This window comes from Leopardus geoffroyi, chromosome A1, assembly GCF_018350155.1.
Source record: "Leopardus geoffroyi isolate Oge1 chromosome A1, O.geoffroyi_Oge1_pat1.0, whole genome shotgun sequence".
NCBI classification, from domain to species: Eukaryota; Metazoa; Chordata; class Mammalia; order Carnivora; family Felidae; genus Leopardus; species Leopardus geoffroyi.
Window position 1 is genome coordinate 204,964,380 of NC_059326.1, and position 25,980 is coordinate 204,990,359.

Consider the following 25,980-nt stretch of genomic DNA (forward strand, 5'->3'; position numbering starts at 1 on the left):
ATTGGGACAAAGAGGCTTCAATAAGTTGTAAACACTTCAGGTGTAAGTTCTTCTTTCTTTCTAGCCCCTGGCTCCCGTGCATCTACTTCCTGGATCCCTTAAGATAATTTTATGTTTGCAATTAGTGCTCAGTAAATACTCCCAATTCACTAGTAGTGGGTTGAAGGTTGAAATCTACCTTTCTAATTTATTCTTCCAACTGAAATCTATGTTTCTTAAAGGAAAGGACTCTGGTTCTCCCCTGGATGGCTGGCTTACCACCAAAATAAACAGGATTTTCAGAACATTCTGTTTTCTCAACCTGTCACACTGCTTTATAGCAGTCAAACAAAATCCTTGTATTGGGCTACTTTATTTTCAAAAAGACTGCAGAAATTACCCTACTCCATGTCCAGGATCATGCTTTTCAGATTTAATTATTTTAACTAGTTCTGATAAATCATTTCATCTCCTTTACTTACTCTGGCTGTTCTTTTTGTGCTTCAGAAGGTTGCTTATCCAGAGTAGGAAATAAGGTCCAGGGAGTAGACCATAATTTTCCAGATGTCTGTTTTCAAGAGCTCTTCAAAAAGAACCAGACTTTTTGGCTTTGTCTCCTCTTAAATGGGGTTTTATGGCTCTGTATTGCTTTGCAAATATCAAGGGCCCTGTACCTTATTAGTTTGATAATTTCCTCTTTTGCTGAATATTAATCTTCAGTTTATTCTCCCCAGGCTCACTAATTAAGGTATTTTGTTTGTTTATTTTAAATTAGTTATTATTATTTTACAAACAGTCCTTATTCCATTTATAAAATTCCAAATTCCAAATCCCTTTTAAAAAGTATCCTGTAGGACCTCAGATCTTGGGGTTGATACATTTATATGCTTTTCACTTGTGTTAATGAAATGTTAATGGCTTCCTGCACCACTGCATTTTCAGAGCTGGATAGCAAAAAGGAAGGAAACTAACATGGGCTCAGTGGAAACTTTCATGCACGCTTATGAAGTTGGTTGTATTTATCCTTGTTTACAGATCAGCAGTTTGAGGCTCAGAGGTTAAGTGACTCGTCCAAAATCCCACAGCTAAGTGACCAGCAACGTCAGGATTCAAGCCATGCCTGTCTGAGTGCTTCGGCAAGACTTCTAAGAGGGCTGTGCCTTTGAGTTTCATTTTTCAAATACTCTCATCTGAAGGAAGTTTTAGGAAAATCACTTGTGCTTTCTGAACCTCTCAGACGAGAGAGATTATCATTACTGATTCCAGGAACAACAAATAGTGGTCAGTTTTAAGGGGCAAGATCTCGAGAGCTACAGGTACTGCAGTTTGTCACGGTTTATTGAGGACACTACCAAGTAAGCTAAGTGCAACAACCCAAATCTTCAGGCAGCCGTGCACAGGAAATATTTCCATTTATTTTGATTTCTCTTCCTCATTGTTATTGTTATTGTTAGACATGTAGAACATTCATAGACCAAGGGAGTAGGGTAAGAGAAGGCCAAATGAAATCTCAGCTTTCTGATGTTTATGAACGAAGGAGGGTGAGGAGTCCCTGTTTCCAGGCTTGGGGCAAAGAGAGGAATAAGGCTCTAGGAAAAGCCAGGAGTAGAGATGAAGCCAGGAAGACAAATTATTTTCCCTTTCATCCTCCAACACACACACACACACACACACACACACACACACACACACACACACACAACTTGCACTGCCAGCCATGTCCCCCTTCACCAGAAAAAATAACCAGACCTAGTCACATGACAGAGATTCTTTGCCACCCTGTTTCACTATTTGGAGCAACCCATAATTTCTTCTCCTTTGAGAGGAAACCTGAGAACTCTTTATGAGTTACAGAGTCCCAGAACACTTGGAAGCAATGTGCACATCATTGTCATACCTGATCCTTGTGAAGGTGAGAGTGTAAATATAAATATTTGCATTTTGGGGGTGCCTGGGTGTCCCAGTCAGTTAAGCATCTGACTCTTGGTTTTGACTCAGGTCATGGTCTCAGTGTTCGTGAGTTTGACCCCCGCATCGGGCTCTGTGCTGACAGCATGGAGACTGCTTGGGATTCTGTCTCCCTCTCTCTCTGCCCCTCCCCTCCTTGCTCTTTGTATCTCTTTCAAAATAAATAAAAATAAACTTGAAAAATAAATACATATATATATTTCTATTTTTGAAAAGAAAGACATAGGCTTCAAGAGGTCCATGACTTTTATATGGTGGAGCGGGTACACCAGGCCAGGTTTTCTAACTATGCTCTTTCTACTTATTCTTGTTGCTGGAAATCTCTGGTCTTTAAAAACTTAAAAACACTTTTTATTTTTTTATTTTTTAAATTTTTTTTCAATGTTTATTTATTTTTGGGACAGAGAGAGACAGAGCATGAACGGGGGAGGGGCAGAGAGAGAGGGAGACACAGAATCGGAAACAGGCTCCAGGCTCCGAGCCATCAGCCCAGAGCCTGACGCGGGGCTCGAACTCACGGACAGCGAGATTGTGACCTGGCTGAAGTCGGACGCTTAACCGACTGCGCCACCCAGGCGCCCCTTAAAAACACTTTTTAAATCAAGGTACTTTACACATAGTGCAAAGCATAAATTTAAGTTTATATTTCAATACTCGACAAAAACACGCAGTGTCATCCATATCCAAACCAAGATACAGAACACTTTTTAAAAAATTTACGGTAGCATAAAATCTTGGACCATTGGGTAAGTCTATTCAAGAGGGGGAAAAAGCCATATTCAGGGAAATAAAACTTTAGGCACTTGATATACTTGTGTAAGATCCTTTTGCCTGGAGGGGAGGGGGGGGCAGCTAGAGTGCTGATTTTTCTAAGCCATCCCCTTGTTATTTCACTCACGTGTCCTGAAAGTTGGTAAGCCTCTCCACTCTTCTTTATACTTTCATACAAGATCTTCTAAGAACATGTGAAAGTTAAAGAAAAGCATCAGGTTTTCCCGTCATTTTTCCTTAGGCTTTTGATTTTCTTATAGTATTAATATCATACCACAAAGCTCTTGGTTGCAGTTGGCTAATTAGTCTCACTCATAATGAAAAAAAGGACCCAAATCCTGTCTTAAACCTTACACAGTGCAGCTCAGTGGTTTCTAGTCAGATGGTTCTCGACCGTAATGTTATAATTACACCATTTTCTCAGCAGCACCATCCACTATAATTACAGTCAAAGCTAAGACTATGTTTATAGTGTACTAAAGAGGATGGAATTGCTTCATTTTAAGTGATTCGGTTACCTCCTCTGTTGGTAACAGAAATGTGTGGTAATGGAAGAGTCATGGTCTGAATATACTTCTCCAAACAACAATTTTGGATACCTAGAAGTCAAAAAGGAAAATAAAAACCCCAAACCCCAATATGAGAATTCCTGGTCTGGCTGCCACAATGACTCCTAATTTGAAAATCTAGGATGGGTAAGGTGATGGAGACCAACATGCTGATGGCCCCTGTGGGGCCTAGAGGATGTCCTCACTTGGTTTGCTTTGCTGCACATCATGCCCAAGCACTCCAAGTCCGTCTGCAGGACCAACATCGTGGCAGTATGTCCTATCTAGGCTCTGAAGCTACATGATGATGACTCATCCAAACACAGAAAACTTCTGTCCTGCGGGACATTCATTCCTTTAAGATATATTTCATTCATTGCCATATGGGCCAGTTCTGGGTACCAAGTACATAGCAAGGAACAAGGCAAAAATCTCTGTCTTCATGGAACTTAACTATAATCTATTTTAAACTTGTCTTTTGACTATTTACCTGGATGAATAAAAAGAAAGCTTTTGCTTTTACTAGGAGGGACTGGAGATTTATCCATATTAGCTGGCATGTCAAACCCTCAGTCGGGTGTAGACTGAAAGCTACCATTTTCTTACTATATGGGTATGGACTCAGTCTGGCAAAGAGAGAAATGGGAAGTGAGTGGAACATGCTGGGATTATGTTTGCTGGGTCCGTTGGTAGTCAGCTAGGAGACAGCACCTGTCAATTCTGTGACACTGAGAGAGGTCCAGACAGATACTGCATTTTCAGTGCACCTCTCACTTGCTTGTCCAAAGTCTCTGTTTTAAAATGTTTCATAAAACCTTGATGCTCTTTGCCTCGTCCTGCTCCGTGGAACCTTAAGTGTAGGAAGAACAGGAGACAACACTGTGGTCAACCGTAAAGGATGACTTGGTGGGAAGACATATCTAGGTACATGTCTTGTGATTGTATTTTAGGAATTATTTCCCAAGTATATGGGGTTTTGTTCTTTTTCTTTTTAGAATAGGTGTAGGCCAGGTTATGAATAAATCTTGAAAGCTTTTAGGCCAATAAGCAAATGCATATGGTATAAATGATCCTCTCCTTGGTTCTGAGACATCTAAGAGCTGAGCCTAGGGCTCCTAGAAATCAGTCAGCAACGTTAAGGTCACTGAAGAGTCCTGGAAATGAAATTCTATTATTTTTGGTTATCATTTGGATTTCTTCTTATTTATGTGAACTTGAATGACTATGTTACCTGCACTGCTTTCAGCCTCTAGGCTCCCGACTTGGGACATTGTGCAGAGGTGACTGGGGAGAAAGCAGGCCATGTGGCATGGACAAGGGCAGGGGTGGCTGGCCATATTCCAAATGTTCTCTGTAGGCTTGTAAACGGCAAGCCTTCAGGCTGTGGCTTTAAGAGAAAATAGCTAGAAAGTAGAAATGAGAAAAAGACTCCATTTAGAAAATTGCAACTAACTCGTTCTCTCTTCTTTCTCTTTCTTTTTGATTTGTGACTTAATCAAAAGCCTGTTGGTTATCTTTCCTATTTCTTGTTTTATGAGTGGTGAGAGGCTAACTCACAGGGGCAGAATGTAAATGCTCTGTGGCCGTATCATCCCAGAATCTCTACTTGGATACAGCAGTGTTTACTATAATGTGACTTCAGCTCTAGGAAAATGTTTGCACCAGTGTCAGACCTAGAGCAGAGCTGGTGTGCAAGCAAATAACATCACACTAGGTAATAGCAGCAATGAAATCTTCCAAACTTGAGCTCAAATACAACTTAGAACCACAGCCTTAAATTTTAGCCAAGTCGTTTATATTTTTCCTTGCCAACTGAAACCAAGGACGCCTTTCAACATCAATCCTCATGATTACACCGTGCAGCGTAACACATTAATGTCTAGTTAGCCAGAATGCAAACATTTTCTGGTTTTTCCTACAGCAGTTCTCTCAACTGATGTGTTCTTATGAGGGTCTTTCCTACTTTTCAGAGAGATAACACTCTGGTCACTAGTAAGGCTAATTTCATGGGTCTCACTGGGAATATGAATTGTCTTTACTAGGGGATGGGGGTTGAGATTGTTTATGAGGTATTACTCTATTTTTATTATGGAAATACACACAAACAGATAAAAATATGCAAATACACACAAAAATAGAGAGCCTGGCTTAGTGAACCATGTTAAATAATAATAAGAGTAACACTAGTAAAACCATGTATATTATTATTAATAACAATGAAACATATATTCACCACCCAGCTTGAAATATTATTAGCATTTTACCAGTCCTGTTTTGTGTAGTTTATCTATTTTTTGGTCATCTGCTTTTACCCATAACTACCTACATGGCTATCTCTAAAAGCTAATAAAGACACTCCTGTTAAAAAATTAATGGGGCGCCTGGGTGGCTCAGTCGGTTAAGCATCTGACTTTGGCTCAGGTCATGATCTCACGGTCCGTGAGTTCAAGCCCCGCATCGGGCTCTGTGCTGACAGCTTGGAGCCTGGAGCCTGCTTCTGATTCTGTGCCTCCCTCTCTCTGACCCTCCCCTGTTCATGCTCTGTCTCTCTCTGTCTCAAAAATAAACATTAAAAAAAAATAAAAAATTAATATCAATATTATACCTAACAAATTAATAATGATCCCTCAATACCACTAAATGCCCAGTCTGTGAACAAATTTCTAAAAAATATCTTTTTTTTTTTTTTTAATTTTTTTTTTCAATGTTTATTTATTTTTGGGACAGAGAGAGACAGAGCATGAATGGGGGAGGGGCAGAGAGAGAGGGAGACACAGAATCGGAAACAGGCTCCAGGCTCTGAGCCATCAGCCCAGAGCCTGACGCGGGGCTCGAACTCACGGACCGTGAGATCGTGACCTGGCTGAAGTCGGACGCCCAACCGACTGCGCCACCCAGGCGCCCCTAAAAAATATCTTTAAAAATGTCTTTTGACAATTCATTTGTTTGAATCAGGATGCAAACTAGGCCCACACAATGTCTTCTCTGTTCAAATCCATGACATTTCTTCTCTATTCTTTTTATTCTGTGATTTTTTTTTTTGGTTGAAGATATTTTCCTTCAGCTTATTGCATCTTAGAGTCATTTACAATGTCCCTCTATGCCTCTTATTTCCTATAAACAGGCAGTAAGACCTAGAGGCTTAATGTAATTCAGCTTAACGCTCACAGAAAGAGTCTATCATGGGTGGTATGGCAAACCCCTGTGTCAGGGACATATGATATCAGACGTTGGTAAGATTGATCTGGGTTCAAAGTGTTGTCAGCCTGAATCACCCAGAACAGAGTTCATCGAAGTATTTTATCATTCACTGACAACCTTGCCCAAATCTATAATTTCATTAGGGGTCTAAACTGGTGATTTCTAATCCTACCATTTCATCTATACATACATATTCATACGTATATACATATTGATATTTATATACACATACACATGCTAGCTAATGTATATTAGCAAGAGAGAGACACAAGAAGAAAACATTTCTTCACCAACTATTCAGTTACCCTGAAATGCAATTCATACAAAAAAATTCAAAGAAATAGCGTATTTCCCTTGATGTATCAATTTTTAGAATAATGAGTACATACCCTTGTAACCTCCAAAGGTGACCACTTAAAACAATATATTGCTATGAACTTACTGATGAATCACATTTTGATGCCATTGTTGAGAGACTGGAATTACAGGAATAAAAATGATGAAGTCATTTCTCCTTTTTCGGCTATTCTGGGCATTTTGGAGAAAAAAAAATGCACATTGTGTAATGTTGGCTACCTTTCCTTTTCCATTCCCCCCTTCTCCACTCTATCATCACAATCCCTCCGAAAATAGCAGAAGGCAAGACCAGAGACTAGATGACATCTAAAAATCCACACACATACACAAACTTTCCAGACAACCCCGGTGGATATTTACTGAAGGATGCACTCATACTCAGAGAGGGATCAGTACACCCTAAATGTCTGAACACTCACATGCTAGACCCGCAGCATGCCCAAATCACTGACCAGAGCTGTCAAAGTGCCAGTTACCTGCAGCCTGTGCTCCCCTGAGCACCGGTGGCCACTGAAGCAGTAATAGATAATCCCTTGAAAAGAAGTTCCCCAATCAACTATTTTCAGGAAGTGCTGTTTTTTTTTTTTCTTTTTCTGGGACAATCATAATGCACCCAAGCAGATTAGAGAATCTGAGTAGTTCTGCAGTAAAGAAGCCTATTTAACTCTGCATGGCCTAGTATTTCCTAAGCACTGGGGAAATGGTGGGCTAATACATGAAGGGCAGAGTTCTTTGCAGGAGTGTGCAGAGTATCATTTTTGGAGGGGATTTTTTTTTTCATATATATGTATAGTGGGTTAAATTGTATCCTTCAAACATATGCCCAAATCCTAATCCCTAGTACCTGTGAAATGTGATCTTTGTTTGAAAAAGGGTCTTTGCTGATATAATTAAGGTAAGGATCTCAGAATGAGATTATCCTAGGTTAGAGCTCCAAATTCAATGATGGGTATCCTTATAAGAGACAGAAAAGGAGAACAGACACAGAGACAGGGGAGAGGCCTGTGAAGATGGAGACAGAGAATGAAGTGATACATCTACAAACCAAGGACCATCAAGGATTGGCAGCAGTTTCCAGAACCTAGGAGAGAGAGGCATGGAACAGATTCTCCCTCAGGGCCTCCAGAGAGAATAAACAGTGATGACACCTTGATATTTGACTTGTTGCCTCCATAACTGTGAGAGAATAAATTTCTGTTATTTTAAGCCACCAGGGTTATGGTACTTTGTTACAGCAGTCTCAGGAAACTAATACAATACCTATGAGCTCCATCAATGCAGGTCTGAGGGAGACCTCTGGCATTTGTATTTATTGAAAATGTCCACAGGTGATTCTGATGGACACACTCACCAAGAACCAGCATTTTAGGATCTTGGGGGTTGAAGGGTTAGTCACCTGCTTATATTGACATCCTGTTAGGATTTTAGTCTGTGGCTGTGGCTCTGGATGCACCAACCAAGCCTCCAGCCCTTTATCTCCTGGTCTCTGTTTTTCAAAGAAAGTAGTCCAGAAAAAAATATTTATGGGCCATCCCTTAAGAGGTACGTTAGAACTGTTACAGGTGGTGACAGTGGTCAAGGCTGTGTGAGTAGAGGAAAGGATTTACGGGCTCAAACAGGGGAGGGAGACCAGCTTTTGTCAGATGAATCACATGATCTCACTTGAAGGGAATTCTCATTTTGCAGCCCAAATAAAGCTGAGCTTCCCTTTTTTTGGTAGTTGAGAAATCTTGGTCTCCTGAGACTTCTAATCCTTCTGGACTCAGTTTGCTTCTTTCATCCCAGACTCTGTCCATATGAAAATATTTTATTTCTTTTCTTAGTTGTTCTCTTTCTTAGCAGCCTAGCTTCCCCAGGTATCTTTTTGATATACTTATCTCCCAGGCTTTGGGTATCTCCAAAAGGAGCCGGAGACTCCTCTCTTGTCCTGGCAATAATTGATGACTAATAACAAGGTACCTGCTTTTATAAAAACCTCAACAAGGGGAGGTATGCAGGGCAGGAAGGAGTTGGCATGTGTTATTCTGGTTTGAAAACTCACATCGAGGCTGACTATACCCTAAGAGATTATTTAGTCATGGTTTAGCCAAGATTGTTCAGTCACAAACTAAATTTGGGGGAAGGCACCAAAGAAAAATTTCATCTAATTCACAATTTTTGCCTTCATCCAAGAAAGGCAGGGTATTTAGAGTAGGGCATAGGGGGAGACAACAGGTAGGGATAGTGAGGTGTCATGAAGTAGGGTGGAAATTATCCCCCCTCTTTCTGTTCCATTGAGCTCCTGCTCCAATGTTCTGGCACAGCCACAGTTCACCTGTAGCGTGAGTCAAATGGGCTGTCATAGGTGCTGGCCTGAGTATGTCACCACTAGTTAATGTATTATTTGTTGCGGCTGTGAAATTTGATCCAGGAAGCCTCCTTAGAGCTGAACTGCTGAAGCAAAAACAAATTTTAAGTTAGTGATTCCATATAAGAGAATCCTAACAATAAAACAGCACACGATTATTGTCAAATGAATCATCCAGATAGTAAATGTTCCTTGGGACTGAGTTTAGTCTAGCAGGGGGTAAAGATGCTTTTTGGAAAAGTAGACAGTTTGTTTCGATGACACACACTTTAGTGATCTGTACAGCCTCATCTCTTGTCTATGCCTAAGAACAGTCTTTCAGGGAAAAGAGGAAGGAAAGGCAGTAACATTTCACTAGGTGCCAAACATTTTACCTAATCCTGCCTGCGAAGCAAGTAGGCTGGGCTTCAGGCTGCCCTTTTGCTCTCTTCCCCAGCACCCTCTTCCTTAGGAAGAGGCTCTTGCCCAGAGCCCACGTCTTGTCCTCTGGTGTCTAGAGTGTGGCAAACCCCTCAGGCTTCCCTTCCAATGCCCCCTGCTTCCCTGGCTTAAACAGGCAATCCAGATGGCGGTGCTCGTGGCAGGACCCAAAAGCAGGGCTTCTGGGACGAGGGCCTCTCAGGCCATGAAATTAAGTTTTGCACTTTTTTAAGAGATTAAAGCAGAATGAAAAAGACATGTCCATAACATTAAAATTTATTTGTTAAATCAATTTTTCTCAAACTGGGCGATACAAACATTCCCCTTATACTTATATAGTATATCTCAGGTGTGAGATATACTATATAAGATCAAGCCTCTTTCCTACTGCCCCCCACCCCCAGTAGAAATGAACTTAAATTGGAGATAAGCTTTGGTGAGTGGGGCCAGGAGGGGGGGAGGGTACTTCCGGGGGCCCAGGCCACTACCGCTCTTTCTACCACTCTGCAGTGACAGCAGTAGTAAAGATCATAAAATAGCTAACAAGTATTCCATACCTATTTTGTGCCAGGAATTTTTCTATGTACCTATTTGCTCCTCACAATGACCCTTAAAGACAGCTGTTGACACCTTCGTTTATAGCTGGATAAGTTGGAGCTCGTGGCATATTGGCAGGATGCTGGGGGCATACACAGAAGGCAACCTGTGGTCTCCACTTCCAAACCCTAAAGTCCTCATCAGATAGCCTATGACATCAACTGGAACTAATAAGAGTTTGCCAAAACCAGTACTGTCTGATAAGAGCAAATATTTCCAAGGCTTCCGTAGGACCTTCTTCTCTTCCCCATGAGAAAGAAAAATGGCAGAAGAGGAAAATGTATCTATTGCTCTCAAGTTTGAGGAAACAGTTATGTTACTCATCTGCGTGTGTGTGTGTGTGTGTGTGTGTGTGTGTGTGTGTGTGTGTAGGGGGAATTGGGATGCTAAACTCAAATATCATGATAATCTTCGCTAACACCTCTCCCTCCACTTCCCTTCTAGAAGCAGTTGCTCTCAGGTAATTCCTGGAACTCCACGTGATATCAGTTTGACAAATATTAAGCTCCCATTTTGTGCAAGGCCCTGTTTAAATTGTGAAGGAAAGGACAGAGCATATAAAGATGAGGAAGACTATGTCGTTGCTCTCAAAATAACTCACAATCTAGAAGGGAAGACACCAGGTGTACACAAGCCACTTGAGTTCAATGCAAAAGATGGGCAACTTCAAATGCTTTTGGAATTCAGAAACAGAAAAGCTTCACTAGCGGAAAGGATGCTATCTTTGGGGTTTGCCTGGCAGGAGCTTCACAGCGACAGGTGCACATCGCCACGTGTGCCGACAGCACAGACCACAGATGGGCTCGCCTGCAAATATTTGCTTTCCCATTAATTCAAATTTGGAGTTTGAAAATCCTTACTTATTAAAGAATTTTAAGAGAGAATAAAGAAGTGTTCAAGGCTGCTTTTCCATAAAACATGAAAAATCAGAAGTTAGCCTGTAGGAGTAAACACACGATTGCTACTTGAGAATACCTCGAGGACTCATGAAGGCTATTCATCCGAATCCTAGCATCGAGGGTGATGCTGTGAGGTTTCAGGTTTAGGAGTCTCTTCCATTACACGATTTCCTAACAAGAGAGTCTTCTGTCTTTATTCTTTGGCTGGAATTCAGTGGCAGCAGTCAGTTTATAAAAGATTTACAGACCTGCAAAGTCAGGTTTGCCCTCACACTAGAGCCATGTGATATACTGACTATAATTCTTCAGAAGATACGTATTATGTGAAAATGATGATGTATGCAGACAGTTGAGTTGCAAATTATTGCCTGTTTGATCCATCACCGAGCATTTACAGATGCTTTCATCTGACAGAGTACCAATAACAATGCCATCACTGCCACCACCAATAATAATAATAAATCCGCATGTCCACATTGATTAGAAGATACTTTTAATCTACTTTACAATATAGTGTATTTCAGAAGAATTGACTGTGAAGTAAATTCATATAGTGAATCTAGTATCCTCATTAATGTCAGTTATCAAATTGAAAATAATTTTCTATAGGAGACTAAGAGACAACAACCGATACAAACATGATGACTAGTCTATCCTCAGAGCAGCCATAGACAATCTGAAGCAAATAGGCATGTTTATTTACAAAAGCAAGCATCTAGTCTGGGGACTATAGTTTGCCAACCTGTAGTTTAAATAATTGTTGACCTTAAAAGAAAACAGCTTATTTTGTATCACAGATTGCAAATTACATGCAAACCAATTTCTTATAAATCATACTTTTTTTGAGAGAGAGAGAGAGAGAGAGACAGAGAGAGAGAGAGACAGAATGCAAGCTGGGAGAGGGACAGAAGGGGTGAGAGAGAATCTTAAGCAGGCTCCACAGTCAATGCACAGCCCAAAGCAGGGCTTGATTCCATGACCCTCAGATTATGACCTCAACTGAAATCAAGAGTCAGATACTCAACTGACTGAGCCACCCAGGTCCCCCTAAATCATACCTTTTTTTTTTTTTGGAGTATTGGCATTTTCTTTTTTAAAACTTTTTTTTATTTCAGAGGGGTGGGTCAAGGAGGGACAGAGGGAGAAAGAGAGAAAGAATCTTAAGCAGGGTCCATGTTCAGCACAGAGCCTTATGTGGGGCTCGATCCCATGACCCTGGGATCATGACATGAGCCAAAATTAAGAGTCAGACACTCAACTGACTGAGCCACTCAGGTGCCCGAAATCATATATTTTAAGAAGCCCTTTGAAAGTTGTATAACTTCTTTTCTAAGTGATACATTTTTCATTTAGTAATTAATCACCTAGTTATTTCTTACTTAAATATGTTATTTCATATTGCATATATTTGCCATGAGGCATACTCTTATTTGAACTACTATTTAATGGCACATGTGTTTGAGTTCCATGAATCTTTATAAATGTGATGTAGAATCGTCTTTCTAAGTGTATAGATTAATTTGTATTAAAATCAGTGCACACCTACGTAACAAATTCAAATTTTTCCCCCAATGTACATGTGTATATTATCTGAAGAAACTGTTCATCATAAGTAGAAGCTGGTGTGGTCAAAGGCTCTTCTGGAATGACAGATTCAGGGGTTCTTTCCCTAGAGAGGCTCCTGTGTACAGAAGCCAGAGCTCTCTTGAGAGCGGTAATTACAGAGTTGGTTTTGAAGAACTCAGCAGTGAATCAGAAGGCTGCAGGCTAGAAGAACTCCAAGGTCACAACCAACATTGGGAGGCTTTAGCTTTCTAGAGTCTAAAAAGTGTTCACCACCCACTGAGGTCACCCAGGGTGAAAGAACGTTTATCTTGGATTTCATCCTTGAAAAATGTGTGTTATGCTTTGGAAGAGAAACCAAACTAGAAATTGGTGTATACAGCACACAAAGGGCCCACTGGGATTTTTAGGGAGTTGCTTAGTCATCCTTTGCAGACTTAAAAAAAAAATCAGTCACTTCTAAGATTCAAGGCTTTTAGAGGCCTATGTCCACAGATTTCTTAATACTTTCTTATTGTTTGGGTTCCAGAAGAAAGAAAAGACCTTGATAAATGTTTATAACCAGTAAGGAGCTGCGAGTACTTGAAGAGGCTGGCCTTGAGCTGCAGGCTTACTTCCCACTCCCACAGTGCCACTAACACTGGCTGACGCATCTGCACAGAGAACAGCTCTCTTGTAGATCAAGTAGTAAATGTCTACCTACCCCCGATTGTGGCTCAGCAAATTGCTAGGAATTGAGGAAGGATAAAAAAGTTAAGACCTGGTATTTATCTTACAAAGAATCTTTATCTCCCAACAATTACATGTGAAAACAGGACGGTGTATGATAAAACACGAACAGCTGGGGAGTAATGGCAGGCATTGTCTGGGTGTTTGGGGCTGGAAAAAAGTCACTGCCAAGGCCATATGTTGCCTTGTAATTGAACACTGTTATTTGAATTATCAATAATATGCATTGTCTACACTTTATTTTGCGTATCCTGGGAGAGATACAAAGTACTTTCACTGACATTATCTTCTTTACTCTCTTGTTGGTCTTGTTGGTCTAGGAACGTCTTTTCGGCTCGTTGGTCTAGGGGTATGATTCTCGCTTAGGAGCGTCTTTTCTCTGCACCTCCATTTCTTCTTGTATAAAGTACATAATTCTGTCTGTCTTCCTCGTACTTCAGAGAAGCAAGGAAGGGGGGGGGGTAAATAGTACCTGTAGGATGCTTGGCGTTACCTGGAGATTAGTGCTATGAGTCAGGAAGGGCTACCACTAGTCTGGGTGCAAGAGAGAGCCAACATAAACACTGTTTCCTTAAAAGGGATCATAATAATCTGTGTTTACTTACTGAATCATTTACTGACTTATTTATAAACAGTAGCCTGTCAAGAATTCAATGTCAGCTTTAATTTCAGAACCCATTGTCAGAACTGCTCTCTAAAGCATGTCTGAAGCTCAAGTTCTTTGTTAGAAGTAAATCCTGCAGATTCTAAGATACCATCCCTGCTCTGACACACGCCCCTGTGTTGTGCTTATTTTAGCCGTATTGTCAGCTAGTAAGCCCATAAAGTTGAAAATATCTGACGAAAAAGAATGTTCAAAGCTGAGAGGGTCATTCAGCTTGGATGGGGGCAATGATGGGTCACAGGCAGGAGTGGGGCTATGCTTCCCTCAGCAGCTGAAGTGCCAACAGAATACCACAGTGATGACATAGAGGTCCTGTGACATACCCTAAGACTAGACCATGACACCAGTCCCATGACCTGAAGTTAAGGTTCTGTGGAAGGCTTTTGGGAAAGACTATACGTGTTTATAGCAATGGACAAGAGAAATTTTTCTTCCTGTATATATTTGTCCCTCTCCTTTCATAAATGCCTGCTGGAGGGCATAGAGGTGCTCTGTGCTAGCCAAAGAGTAATTATGCTATCAGGGAAAACCTGGATTTGTTTTACATGTGTGCGTGTGTTCAAAATCCAGAAACTACTCATTAAGCACTTGACATGTGTCAGGCACTGTGGGAGACAAGGACGTATACAAGAGACAATAGAGCCTCTACCCTTGAGGATAGTATAGTCTATTACAAGGGAATAGAAAGCATACACAAGAATCCATTAGGTTGAAACAAATGACATGATATTAAGGTCCAAAATAAAGCTGAGTATAGGACATTTCATCCAGTTCAATCCTAATACCTGTTGGAATAAAATAAGGGCCACGAGAGAACACAATAAACACCATGGGGCCAGATACTATTCTAACTCTTCTAAATATATCAACAGTTATAATTCTCACAACAGCTATGAGGTAGGTACTGTTAGCACCCCTATTGTAGAGACAAACAAACAAACAAACAAACAAAAAACAAACAGCCAAGGTACAGAGAGCTTATGAAACTTAGGAAAGATCACTCAGGAAGTACGTGGTAGATCTGGGACTTAAACAGTCTGTCTTGCTATCTTGCTCCACAGGCTGAGTTTTGAAAAGTACTGTGTTATATATTCTTTCCTTAAGAGAAAGCAAGGAAGGCCTACACAGATTCCAAGATGGAAGTACTCATCCTCTTGGGGGATAAAGTGATATTTGAAATATGCCTGAAAGAGAACAATCCATGAAGGATGTTCCTGACTCAGAGGAAAGAAGAGGGAAGTTCTGGTGAAGGGGTTATTAGGAATAGATACGATGAAGTAGGAAAAGCAGAGACACGAACGTGGGTATCCATAGCATACGAGGGCGATAAGGCTAGAAAAGCACTTAGGATCCACATGATGGACCTTCTTGAATGCCAAGGAGATGAGCTTCTTCATAAGGTAGAAAATAGTGGGGGGCTACTGAAGGTGTTCAGGCATAAGAATCACTGCATGAGACGTAGGCAGGAAGAATGAACATGGGAGCAGAGAGCAGGATGGCTTGGAATAGGGAAAAGCAGGAGGTAACAGAGAGAAATCAGCAGACGAGGACAGGAGTCTGGCTAAGACCGTAAGATAAGGACATGTAAAGGTGATGATGACTGTATCAAACTTCTGTCTCATAATCATGTTTCTATTGAAAAGTAACTTATGATGTGAAGGAAGTTGTTTGTGAGCTTATAAAACTGTAAGCAATTCATTTGTTGTGCCCATCTAAGATGATAATCTTTTGGAATCCTTTCAAAACTTAACTCTGACCTCGGTCATTATGTTTATGTTCAGAATGCCCATTTTCATAAAATCTTGGACTCATTTATGCTCCAAATGCAGGTCAATGAAACTTCAATATTTTCCTCCGGTTGGATATTCATTTTAATTTCAGGTGGAGATGCCACTGATCACAAAATTTACACCCTCACAGCAATATGCAGTAAATTCAGTGAAAAGGAATGGCTTTTAAAAGTGAGAGAACAAAATCTCTTTCAGAAAGATGTGCAGGATATATAAGTCTGTCAATGCTGCTTAGCAATGTAATTTGGTGTACAATCTGCACCTAAAGTGGAACCTGGGGGCTGATGGTTAAGGGCGTCCAAACAGTTAGAATGTGCCTACATCACTGGCTTACTACAGAAAACCCATCATGAGAAGACTTTGGGCTTCCTGGTACAGAGGTGTTTGGCAGGCACTTAGGTAGTGATTCCAAATCTGGAGACAAAGAACATCTGTGTTTCACAGAGGGGACAAAAAGGCGCACACTTGGGTCAGACCCTGGCCAATGCATACCCTTCTTGTACTGTTACCATATCATAGCCTTTGCCTGTAAGGAAGCTGTCCTCGGAGTATAAACCATTTGAGTCCTAGGAGTCCTTTCCACAATGGAACAGGGTAATTAATGTGTAATTAACACAAGTGGGGAGATGTGATCCTCCATGAGGGTTCCAGCCAGCCCAGAGGCCCCATAACAAGGGGTGCTTGTGGGAATTGTTAAATGTGGAGAAGGATGGGTAACCAGGGAGCTATGAAGGGTGCTTCCATTTAATTAATTCATATGCAAGGTACCATTCAAGGTACCACGTTCAAGGTACCGTTTTAGGCCTGGTGAATTACACAACTCTGAATGAGATCCAGCTGTTCACAATCCCGATGGGGAGATAAGAGAAATATGCAAATAGCTCTACTGCAAAGCAGCATTTGATATATTCCTTAAAAGTGGTATAAAATAGCATGATCTCCCTCGAAGACGAACATGGAGAAGGGAAGTACTGCTTTGGGCCAAGCACTGTGTTCTGGCTGAGCCTTAAACACGGGCAGGGTTTATATTTACGGGCAGGGTGAGGTGGAAGGAGGATTGTTCCAGAAGATGGGCTGAAATGAGCAAGTCCCAGGGGTGGGAAAGCACAGTGTTGTTGGGGAGTACTAAGTAGTGTAGACTTATAAGAGGGGATGAGGGATGTTGGATTTCAGTGGCTTGGGGTAGGTTTGAAGTTTGAAATTTGAGTTGTTTAGAGCAGAGTGATATGTTGGGTTCTTAAAACTGTCATTGGCAGAGGAAGGTAGATACAAGAAGGGAGAGATGAGTAGGGGGGAGAAGGGGAGAGGAGGGAGACTGCTACTCAGGGGTTACCACAATAGCCCCAGAATAAACTACAGGTGGCCTGGAGGGGTGTGGTGGCATCTATTTATGTTAGGTCAGTTCTGCCTGGAATTTGCCCTGAGGGGGTGTAATTTGTTTTTCCTCCATGGGGGTTTTGCTTTGAATCTGAGAATTTAGAAAAATGCACATAGGAAATGTATGAATTATAACTGCGTAATGATCAGACAGTTCACGTTGAACACTAGCTTCGTGTGTGAAGTTATCTCCTGAGTGAGAATATGAGATTGCTGATGTTAGGACAATATCTTACTCATGTCTTTCTTCCCCAGGGTGCAGAGTTAGTGCTGGGTGCCTAGCAAAGAATTAAACGCTTGGGATACAGTGACAGGGAGGTGATAAGAGCACCAGGGTCTGTCGCATCTCAATGAGATGCTCGGATGATAAAGGTGGCCCTGTGTCCAAGCATGTGCACTATGGAAAGTGTGCACTGGTAGCCACATCCACGGGCGGGAGTAACTTTATCCAATCAGTCCTGGGATGGAGGGGAGCTAACTTTTGAAAAAGGAGAAGCTGGAAGGGTAGTATTCTGCCTTGTGTGGGCAGGTCAGTATCTCTGTGATATATCACAGAGAAAGGATAATTGGTATTCTTGCTTATCACAAAGACAGAAAATCAACATATGCCAAATGACTTGGCAGGACTTTCTTCAACACATCTGCCACACCCAGAGGTTGTATTGCAACAAGGCCCAGCGTGACTTTACAAAGAAAATGGGAAAAATCGTACGACCCCTCCGAGGGAAAGTGAGGAGCAGAGTCCTACGTGTGTGGAGGACAGACCAATGCAGGGCGGAGCATGCACATCAGTAAAACATTCTCCTTTCTGAAGTTTTTAATTTTAATTCCAGTATAGTTAGCATACAGTATTTTATTAGTTTCAGGTGCACAACACAGTGACCCCACCATTCTATACATAGGAAGACATTCTTAACTGATTCCTTTTCATTTCCTTGCAGAAAGTAGCAATAAGTTACATTATCTGCTGCGTGAAGGCTTTGAAAAATACTGGCTGGGAGAACCCAAACATCACTAAAAAGCCACCCCTTTTCTAACCCCTCATATTAGGGGGTTATTAGGGAACAGACGAACATGGTAGAGGCTTCTAAAACAGGAGGGTTTGAGTTCTGCGCACAGGACCAGAATATACGCTCGGACACCATGAAGTGGATCTCTAATGGAGCAGTGGACAAAGTTCCTTGGGAGCACAGAGGCAGAGCAAGTCTTTGGTTCTAGCCGATGTAGAGAAGCGTCCCCACAGAGCTGATGTCTGAGTTCAGTCTTAGGGATGAAGGGGACATCGTCAGAGGACAAGAGGGTGATGTGCAAAGGCGTTTTAAGGAGAAGAGCTCGCTTGAAGGCAGAATTTTGGATCATAAGACGATATGGTTGAAGGGAAAGCTTTACTGTCAATGAGATCACTAGGTAAATAAACATCTCAAAATCAAACTGACAACATAATACACGGTTTGTAAAAGAAGGCAGGTCCTAAATTCAATAAACGAATTGTTGGTCCACAATTATTTTATCTTTTTTTGCCCTTCACATCAATTTGGCTTTACTTAACCTCTAAAGACAAGCAAATTAGAGAGATGAAAAAGCCCTCTTGTAGAGAAGCTGAAAAACACATCCTTTAAAAGTATATATATTTTTGCCTATTTATGCAAATTCAATCAGTCATTTATCCAGGTACCAAATCTCAAATAAGGCAGAGAAAAAAATAGTAGCTTGAATACGGTAAAGCATGGACAATATCACTGATGACAGAAAAAGGACTGAAATTCTTACTTGTCCCTAGGCCTGGATTAACTCTTTGGAGACTCTGGGATGCTCTGCCAAGGATAGCTGGTGTGGCTGGAACAGAAAGAGAAGAAAACCATTAGTCATCCCTGTAAAAATGGTCTGATGTGACTCTGTTACAATTTCACTTTCAAGTGACAAAATGTGACCTGGCTCAACCTCACAATAATCCTCTCCCTTGTTTTCTTTTTCTTTTTAAAATTAAAAGTGTACCTACCCTCTAAAAAGAACTCATAAATATCAGAGCACATGGAAACCCTGGTGTTAGTCACCTCTGGTCTCATGGCTAGACATGGTCAGAAACAATGGAAAATTGCCTTCCTATAACATCTGAGTCCAAGCTTGAGCCTTGCTTGTGAAAATGCAGAGGGACATAAATTCTCGTTTCAAAACAATATTAAAAACAGTTCAGTCAAACAAGTTTATTCTTGGAAATAAACATGTGAGCAATCTTGGGGGTGGGGAAGGGATGAAGGGAACTGAAAAGTTGCACAGGAGGGACACAGGATTTGTGACGTGTGGCATGCAATGAGTCATCTATTCTAAAAGTGGCTATAATTCTATGGGTACCACTATTAGGTTGCATTAAAAACAGGAAAAATGGAAAATGATCAATGCAGTTGTCTTTGAACCTCTGAACCAGGTTGTTTTGCTACAGCTGTTGCTACTATGCAACTGTTATCTGGGTGGACAAGGGGATTTCTCTAGGATTCTGCACCTCCGTACAGGGGCAACGTGGTCCAGGCTCACAATAAACTCTGGGAATCATGTGGAAGCGGGGAAGCTGCTGATGCTTTTGGGCCTCCGTAGAGGTCCGCAGAAACAATACTAAGAAATCTCTCTCTGATTATGAACAAAGGGCAAGGAGCAAAACAAAGATGCATTGGGCAGTGAGCTGACTCACTCCTGTCTCCCTGAATTTCAGAGTCAGGCGGGTCCTGCCCACCAGCCGCAGTCTACTCTTCAATGTGCTTTTTCACTAACTGCTCCCACTGAGCTACCAGGAGGAAGCAGCTGTCGGGTGTGGTGTTCATAATATAGAACCCAGCAGATGAAGTCAGGATCCTCTCACTAAACCCTGCAGGATTCTAACCTTTGTAAGATTTTTTTCATTCCGGGCATATCAGTGAGAGCATTTTTCCAAGTGAAGTTAGGCTTTGGGGGTTTTGGTGAGTTAATATTTTAAATTCTGTGCAACTATGACTTCTGAACTATGAGTTCTTTTTATTCTCTCTCTAAATGTTAATATTAGAAGCTCATTTGCTGCCAAATGCAATAAAGAATTATGACAGAAAGCAAAGGGAATACACATTTGCCCAGAATAGATAATGTATTGCACGTTGATTTTAACGTGACCAGAAGGAAAATTGCATTTTATGAAAATACCCTCAAGTCTACTTGACCAGAGGCCTTGATATCCTCAGTCTTTATTATTACCATTATCTAGAACATGCTCCCCTCCAATTCCTTACCACACATCAGAGAATGCTTTGTTTTATGACCCCTTGCCTTAAGTTGGGCATTAAAACATTATTTCAGTTGGTAAGTTTACATAATTTCTGACTGTAAATGACCTGTTCCACTGACAACTGTATGCACCTTAAGAAACTCGTGACAGCTCAAAGGAAGAGTAAAATTAAATCAATCACAGGACAGCATACAATCCTACGTGTTATTTTGGTCAAAATTATCCAGCAAATGTGTCTCAGCTTAAAACTGGGAACACTAATGGACACCAGTTTCCAGGCACAGATCAGCAGTAAAGCTGACAAATTTCTCCAGAATGATGACTGAGATGGAATGTGGGGGTCAATTATGAGGCCCCAAGGGAGCATGCAGAGCCAAACCCCAGGGCCGGAAATGCCTGGGGAGCCCTGGCTACCCCTGACTCGTCACAAACGAGGATTTTGCTTTCTTTGCAGACAGACATCTGGTGCTTTCCTCTTTATGGTATCAGCATTTGGTAACATTTTCATAAAGCAAATGTGCTCCTCAGCTAACACTCTCCTCAATATGTGATGAGTCAAGACATAAAAGGAACAAATGGCGTCCTCAAGGAAAGGCCACAGATTTGCACCAGGCCCAAAAGGGTGCTGGTTACAAAAGTAAAACACAATGAATAAAACTGTCTTCTTAGCAAACAGAGGTGTCATGCTAAGTTGCTAATTTTAATTAGTGTCAAAGCTGTCCTTAATGTCTATAAGTGCTGAGCAGTGAGGGAAAAACGAACGCATGCGACAATAAGCAGATAATGAACACTCTGACATATTTACATAGGAGCTTTTAAATGCTGCTGTTATAAATGGTCAGCTGCAGCCCCTGGCCTCAGCGAGCCCACAGTCTTCTGGGTAGGAATCTGTAAAGGAGCAGTGGGATGGCCCTTAGCAAGTCTGGACAAGCTTCCTGGGGAAGGGACTCTTTGAGATGGGTGCCGACCTTGGGATGAACAGGCAATGGAGAGAAAGGGAAAGGCAGCTGGGGCTAGGAGAACCACTGCACAAAAGTGAGACACAGGCTGGGTAGGTAAAGAGCCTCGATCTCTCTGTTGGGAGCGGGTGGAGCAAAGTTGAGCTGGGGTGTGTTGAGTTGGGGGGGATGTCAGGGTGCATTGGGGATGGTCATTCCAAACAACTTGATTTTGATCCTGCAAATGTTGGAGAATTCCTGCTTTGCAGTATCCTGAGTAGAGCTCCTCAGGGTGGACCTGCCCAAGAACAGGACCCCAAGACTAGAACTAGCTGCAATCAGATCTTTTCTACTTATGTGCAACCTTGTACTCAACTTTTAACTATGGCATATATCTGCCCCTGGTTTCTCCATCTATAAAATGGGGACAGTGACAAGTATCTATACATGCAAGGTTTAAATCAGTTAGTACACGCAATATACTAAATATACGATATAAGTGCTTAGTAAATGTTAGATATTCTTATTATAGCTATTATTATTGTTTTTCAGTTATTATTGCTAGCCATTACCCTGAAAGCAAGGGCCCATCTTTTCTCATGAAGAATGTGACAGTGTTTTTCACGAGGCTGTGTGAGCTTAGGGCTTTGCACTTAGGAGGACAGGATGTTGCCCTAAGCCCAGTGAGACCCTCCACTATTTACATCCTCCTGTGCAGGCTGAATGTAGACAGTGGGACTCTGGGGAGGTGATTTTGGTCAAAGACTCAGGCTGGGGCTAAATGCAGTCAATTCTAGTTTTTGTAAGCTAGTGAATTCTCTACTGTACCAGGAAGGGAGCTAGAGGGGAAGAATCAATGTTCTGGGGAGTATCGTAATTTACCAGTTGTGCAGCAATGGCATTTAGACCCAGCTCTGAATAGACCGTGCAAACACAAGTCAATAAACAAAAGTACTGCATGTGGCAGTCATTTTACACGTGACGAGAGGTAACGTAAAGGGCCTCACATGGAATCTGCCATAAATTAAGCATTGATTAATGTTAGCAGTTGTTATCCCTACGAGTTTAGGATTATGATAACGATGATGTAACTGTCATGAAATCTTTATCTCAAGACTGCCTCTGACTGTGATAATTATTTTGCAATACCTACATCTGTCAAGTTATTACATTGTACACCTTAAACTTACACAATGATTTATGTCAATTTTGTCTCAATACCATTGGGAAAAAAAACCTTCTGAGAGGTTTTGCTTTCTCCTTCAGGAAGGTTAGTTGTTCTCCATCCGACAGTCCTGGATACTGCTTTTACCCCCCTTGCTGTCACTGCTCATTTGCCTGTGCCCTTTGACACGCAGTGAGCTTCCTGGGGTGGGTATTTCATCTTTGCAACCTCTGTTAGGACAACAGGGCATGACACTTTTTAGAATCATGATGCCTGCTACGTAAATGAGGCAAATGATGATGACTTATAAATGCTCTATACTTTGGCTTTGAGGCTAAAAGGGAATCAAACAAAAATAATTTATTCTCAGCAAATTGTGTCTCTCCTTGGAAACCTCACATTTGATTGACTATTGCCTGTCTTTCTGAGGTCTGTTTATCCTTGACCATATAGCAGAAATCTTCTCTCCTTGGGTTTCAATGGCTACAGCTCTTTCCAGACCCACCTGTTGCCTTTCTGCCCTTCTTTTCTGTCAAACTGTGATCAACCTCACTAAAAAGTATTCAGTTTAAAGTCCTTATCTCCCTTCAACCTGCCCTTGCAGGTTCAAGGTCAAGCTGGGTATCTGATCACACTGATGCCACACCCCAAACTATCCTGCTGTCTGAAGGCGCTGGCTGATGGCAATGTTAAAAAATGTGAGGTGCTTATGTCTCACATTGCTTATGTGCTTAAAAATGCACCAGGCACTACGCTAAGCACATTTTATAGATTTTCCCATTTTACCTTCACAACAACCCTCTGAAGTATTATTAGTTATGATTTATGGATGGGGAGTCAGAGGCCCAGACCAACTAGCTAACTTGTCTTAGGCTACCCAGCAATTACATGGTAGAATCCAAATTTGAACTGGAGCCAGATTCTGAATCCACCCCCGCTCCACTGTTTCCCAAACTTGCCTGACCATCAAGATCCACTGCGACATTTGTGAAGCATACGAATTTCAAGGTCCTGTCTCAGATCTATAGAATCTGAATCTCCAGGGCCCTGGTCAATCTGTGTATTGGCAAGGTCCCCAGAATCTATTAGTTTATCTTCTATGCCCCATTCCCCAGCCAGGTGATTGTTATGACAAGGTGTATTTGCTCTGGTTGGAGTCACTGTGTCCTCTTTGGGGCTCTACTGTGAGGACTTCCCACACACAGGTGATGCTCATGAGGGCATACTTGTGCTATAGAGCGCAGGATGATTTGTCTGGTACTGCAGACGTTCTGTCAAGATATATTGATGGGACCAGGTTGCTGGGGCTTTGAGCAGAAATACCCTTCAGGGGTCGATTCATGAGAGACCAGGTAAGACGCATGACAGTGATGTTACACAGCAGGTCCTGGAACTGCACTGTCTTCTTGGCCATGGCTACCCTTGGGCACAGCAAATCCTGGGCCTGACTGCAGGGATACTTCTAAGCTGGAACTTCCTTTCCTTTGTGGCTCACTGGATTAACTGAATCCCCATCCACAGTTTCTCCTGAATTAAAGCATATTATCTCGTACATATTATGACTCTTGGCAGCTCTAAAGAAGCCTGTGTAATCTGAACAGGAAATCTTTGGACCTTTGGAACAGACAATATTACCTCCCCAGAGCTCAATGAGGGAGTGTGTTTCTTTTATACTGGAACAGTAAATCACAGAGCACATCACGTGAGATAATCGAAACAAGCAAACAAAAAGAACCATGAAATGATGCAGATGGTTTCAAGCACTTTTTCATGCTAAAAAAGTTTCTTTATGAAACAATATATAACAATTTGGAAGAGAAACTATCATCAGGAAAAGTGCATGCTGAAATAAATCTGCAGTGGCCATATTTTGCTATAAATGTATTTTGAGAGTAGCTGGGTCTCAAGGTAAGAAGCCACGTGCAGCGAGAGATCTTAGAGACCTCCTTTTCTCACAGGCCAGCCCCTTGCTCAGTGGGCCCAATGGGGGAAGTTTCCTAATAATAACTTTAAGTTTCACATATTCCTTTCCTGTCTGGCAGCGGTCGCCTTGGTGAATTTTTTTTAAAAAAAACATCCTCCTGACACAAGCTTATGCACGTACTGAGGACATCTGCTTGCAATTAAAGACAGATACTGGGGCCTGGCATTTCAAATGTAACCCTTTGGGTGATAAAACCAGTTAAAGGTGCAGTGGCTGAAGGAGAACACATCGGTGGTGCGGCTTTTGTTGTCGTGGTTGTTGTTTTTAAGGAGAACTAAAAGGAGCAATTAATATGAATTCCCGGTCTCAGCTGGCTTGCATCTTCCTTCAGCAAAGCTTCCCAGCAATTTCTCTGGCTTTCCCTTCCAACTGCTACAAGAACAGTTAAACACCCTGCCCAGCTAGCCAGCCGCTCCTAGAGCTGCTTTTCATTACGGAGACAGCAGGGGTGTCAACACCGGCAATGGGCAGGAAGCCAGTCCCCGTGCCGTGCGATAGCCACCCGAGCGTTCATAGACAACGCTAAGAAGAGCAACCAGAATCACAGGTTGGCACTTGGCCAAGATCAATACTAGGTAGGCCAGTCGGGGACATAGGGCTGAGAACAGAAGGACAGACAAAGAGTATTAAAAGGTCAGACTGAAGCGGAGGGAGAAGGGCAGAAGTGTCTCTTCCCTTATAATGTTGTTTTAGAGGTTTTTAAGACCTGTGAATCCACTCATTAAAGCAGGAGGGTCAGACTGATTTAATAAGGTCCAAAGCTCAGATGGTGACTCACAGATGGTGTGCTGGGGCTGGCACTTCTTCCCAACTTTGTATTCAGTGGCATCACGTCATCGGCTTGAGATCAGCCAAACTGGGAATATTTACACAATAAAAGTCGGCAAATGCTACACATCAAGGCCCTCTGCCATCTAATCCTATGGAAATTCCGTCCACCTTTCAAGAGCAGTTTGAGTGTATTCTCTTCCATGAAGGGTCTTATTTTCTCCCACTTGGACTCCATCCCTCCATCCTTTGTGTTTTTACACTTAAAAAAATACCTGGACTGGGGCACTTATTATTTCCTGTCTACCATCTTAGTTATCTGATGTGCCCAATGAGTGAGAAATTCTTTGAAGCTTGAAGGCAAGAACCATGTCTCATTCTCCTTAGGGTTCACCATCACATTAGCATAGTTTGTTAAACATAGTGAGTGCCCCATACATATTCATGAGATTACGGAATACTTCACCATGAACTCTTCCAACAAGGAAAGTTGGGAGGCATCACGACCTTACTTATATTATTGCTTTGAATTTATCAGACATCCTGTGGCCTCTGGAGTCTGAATTTGCACAAAAGAAGACTCTCAAACACATTATTCGGTCCTATGATAAGTGTCCTCCAGGAAACATGAATGCTCAAACCTGAGGCAAAGTCAGCATATTTTA

General features: G+C 41.8%; 1 protein-coding gene across 4 annotated transcripts in view; it reads right to left on the bottom strand.

The window, feature by feature from the left end:
• GHR (growth hormone receptor) overlaps positions 1-25,980 on the bottom strand; it is a 273,627-nt gene that overhangs the window by 56,758 nt on the left and 190,889 nt on the right. For all 4 annotated transcript variants that reach the window (XM_045439103.1, XM_045439110.1, XM_045439117.1 and 1 more), the window contains one exon: positions 18,981-19,046. In XM_045439103.1, coding sequence (XP_045295059.1) covers positions 18,981-19,046 — 66 coding nt within the window. The remainder of the gene's footprint in view (positions 1-18,980; positions 19,047-25,980) is intronic.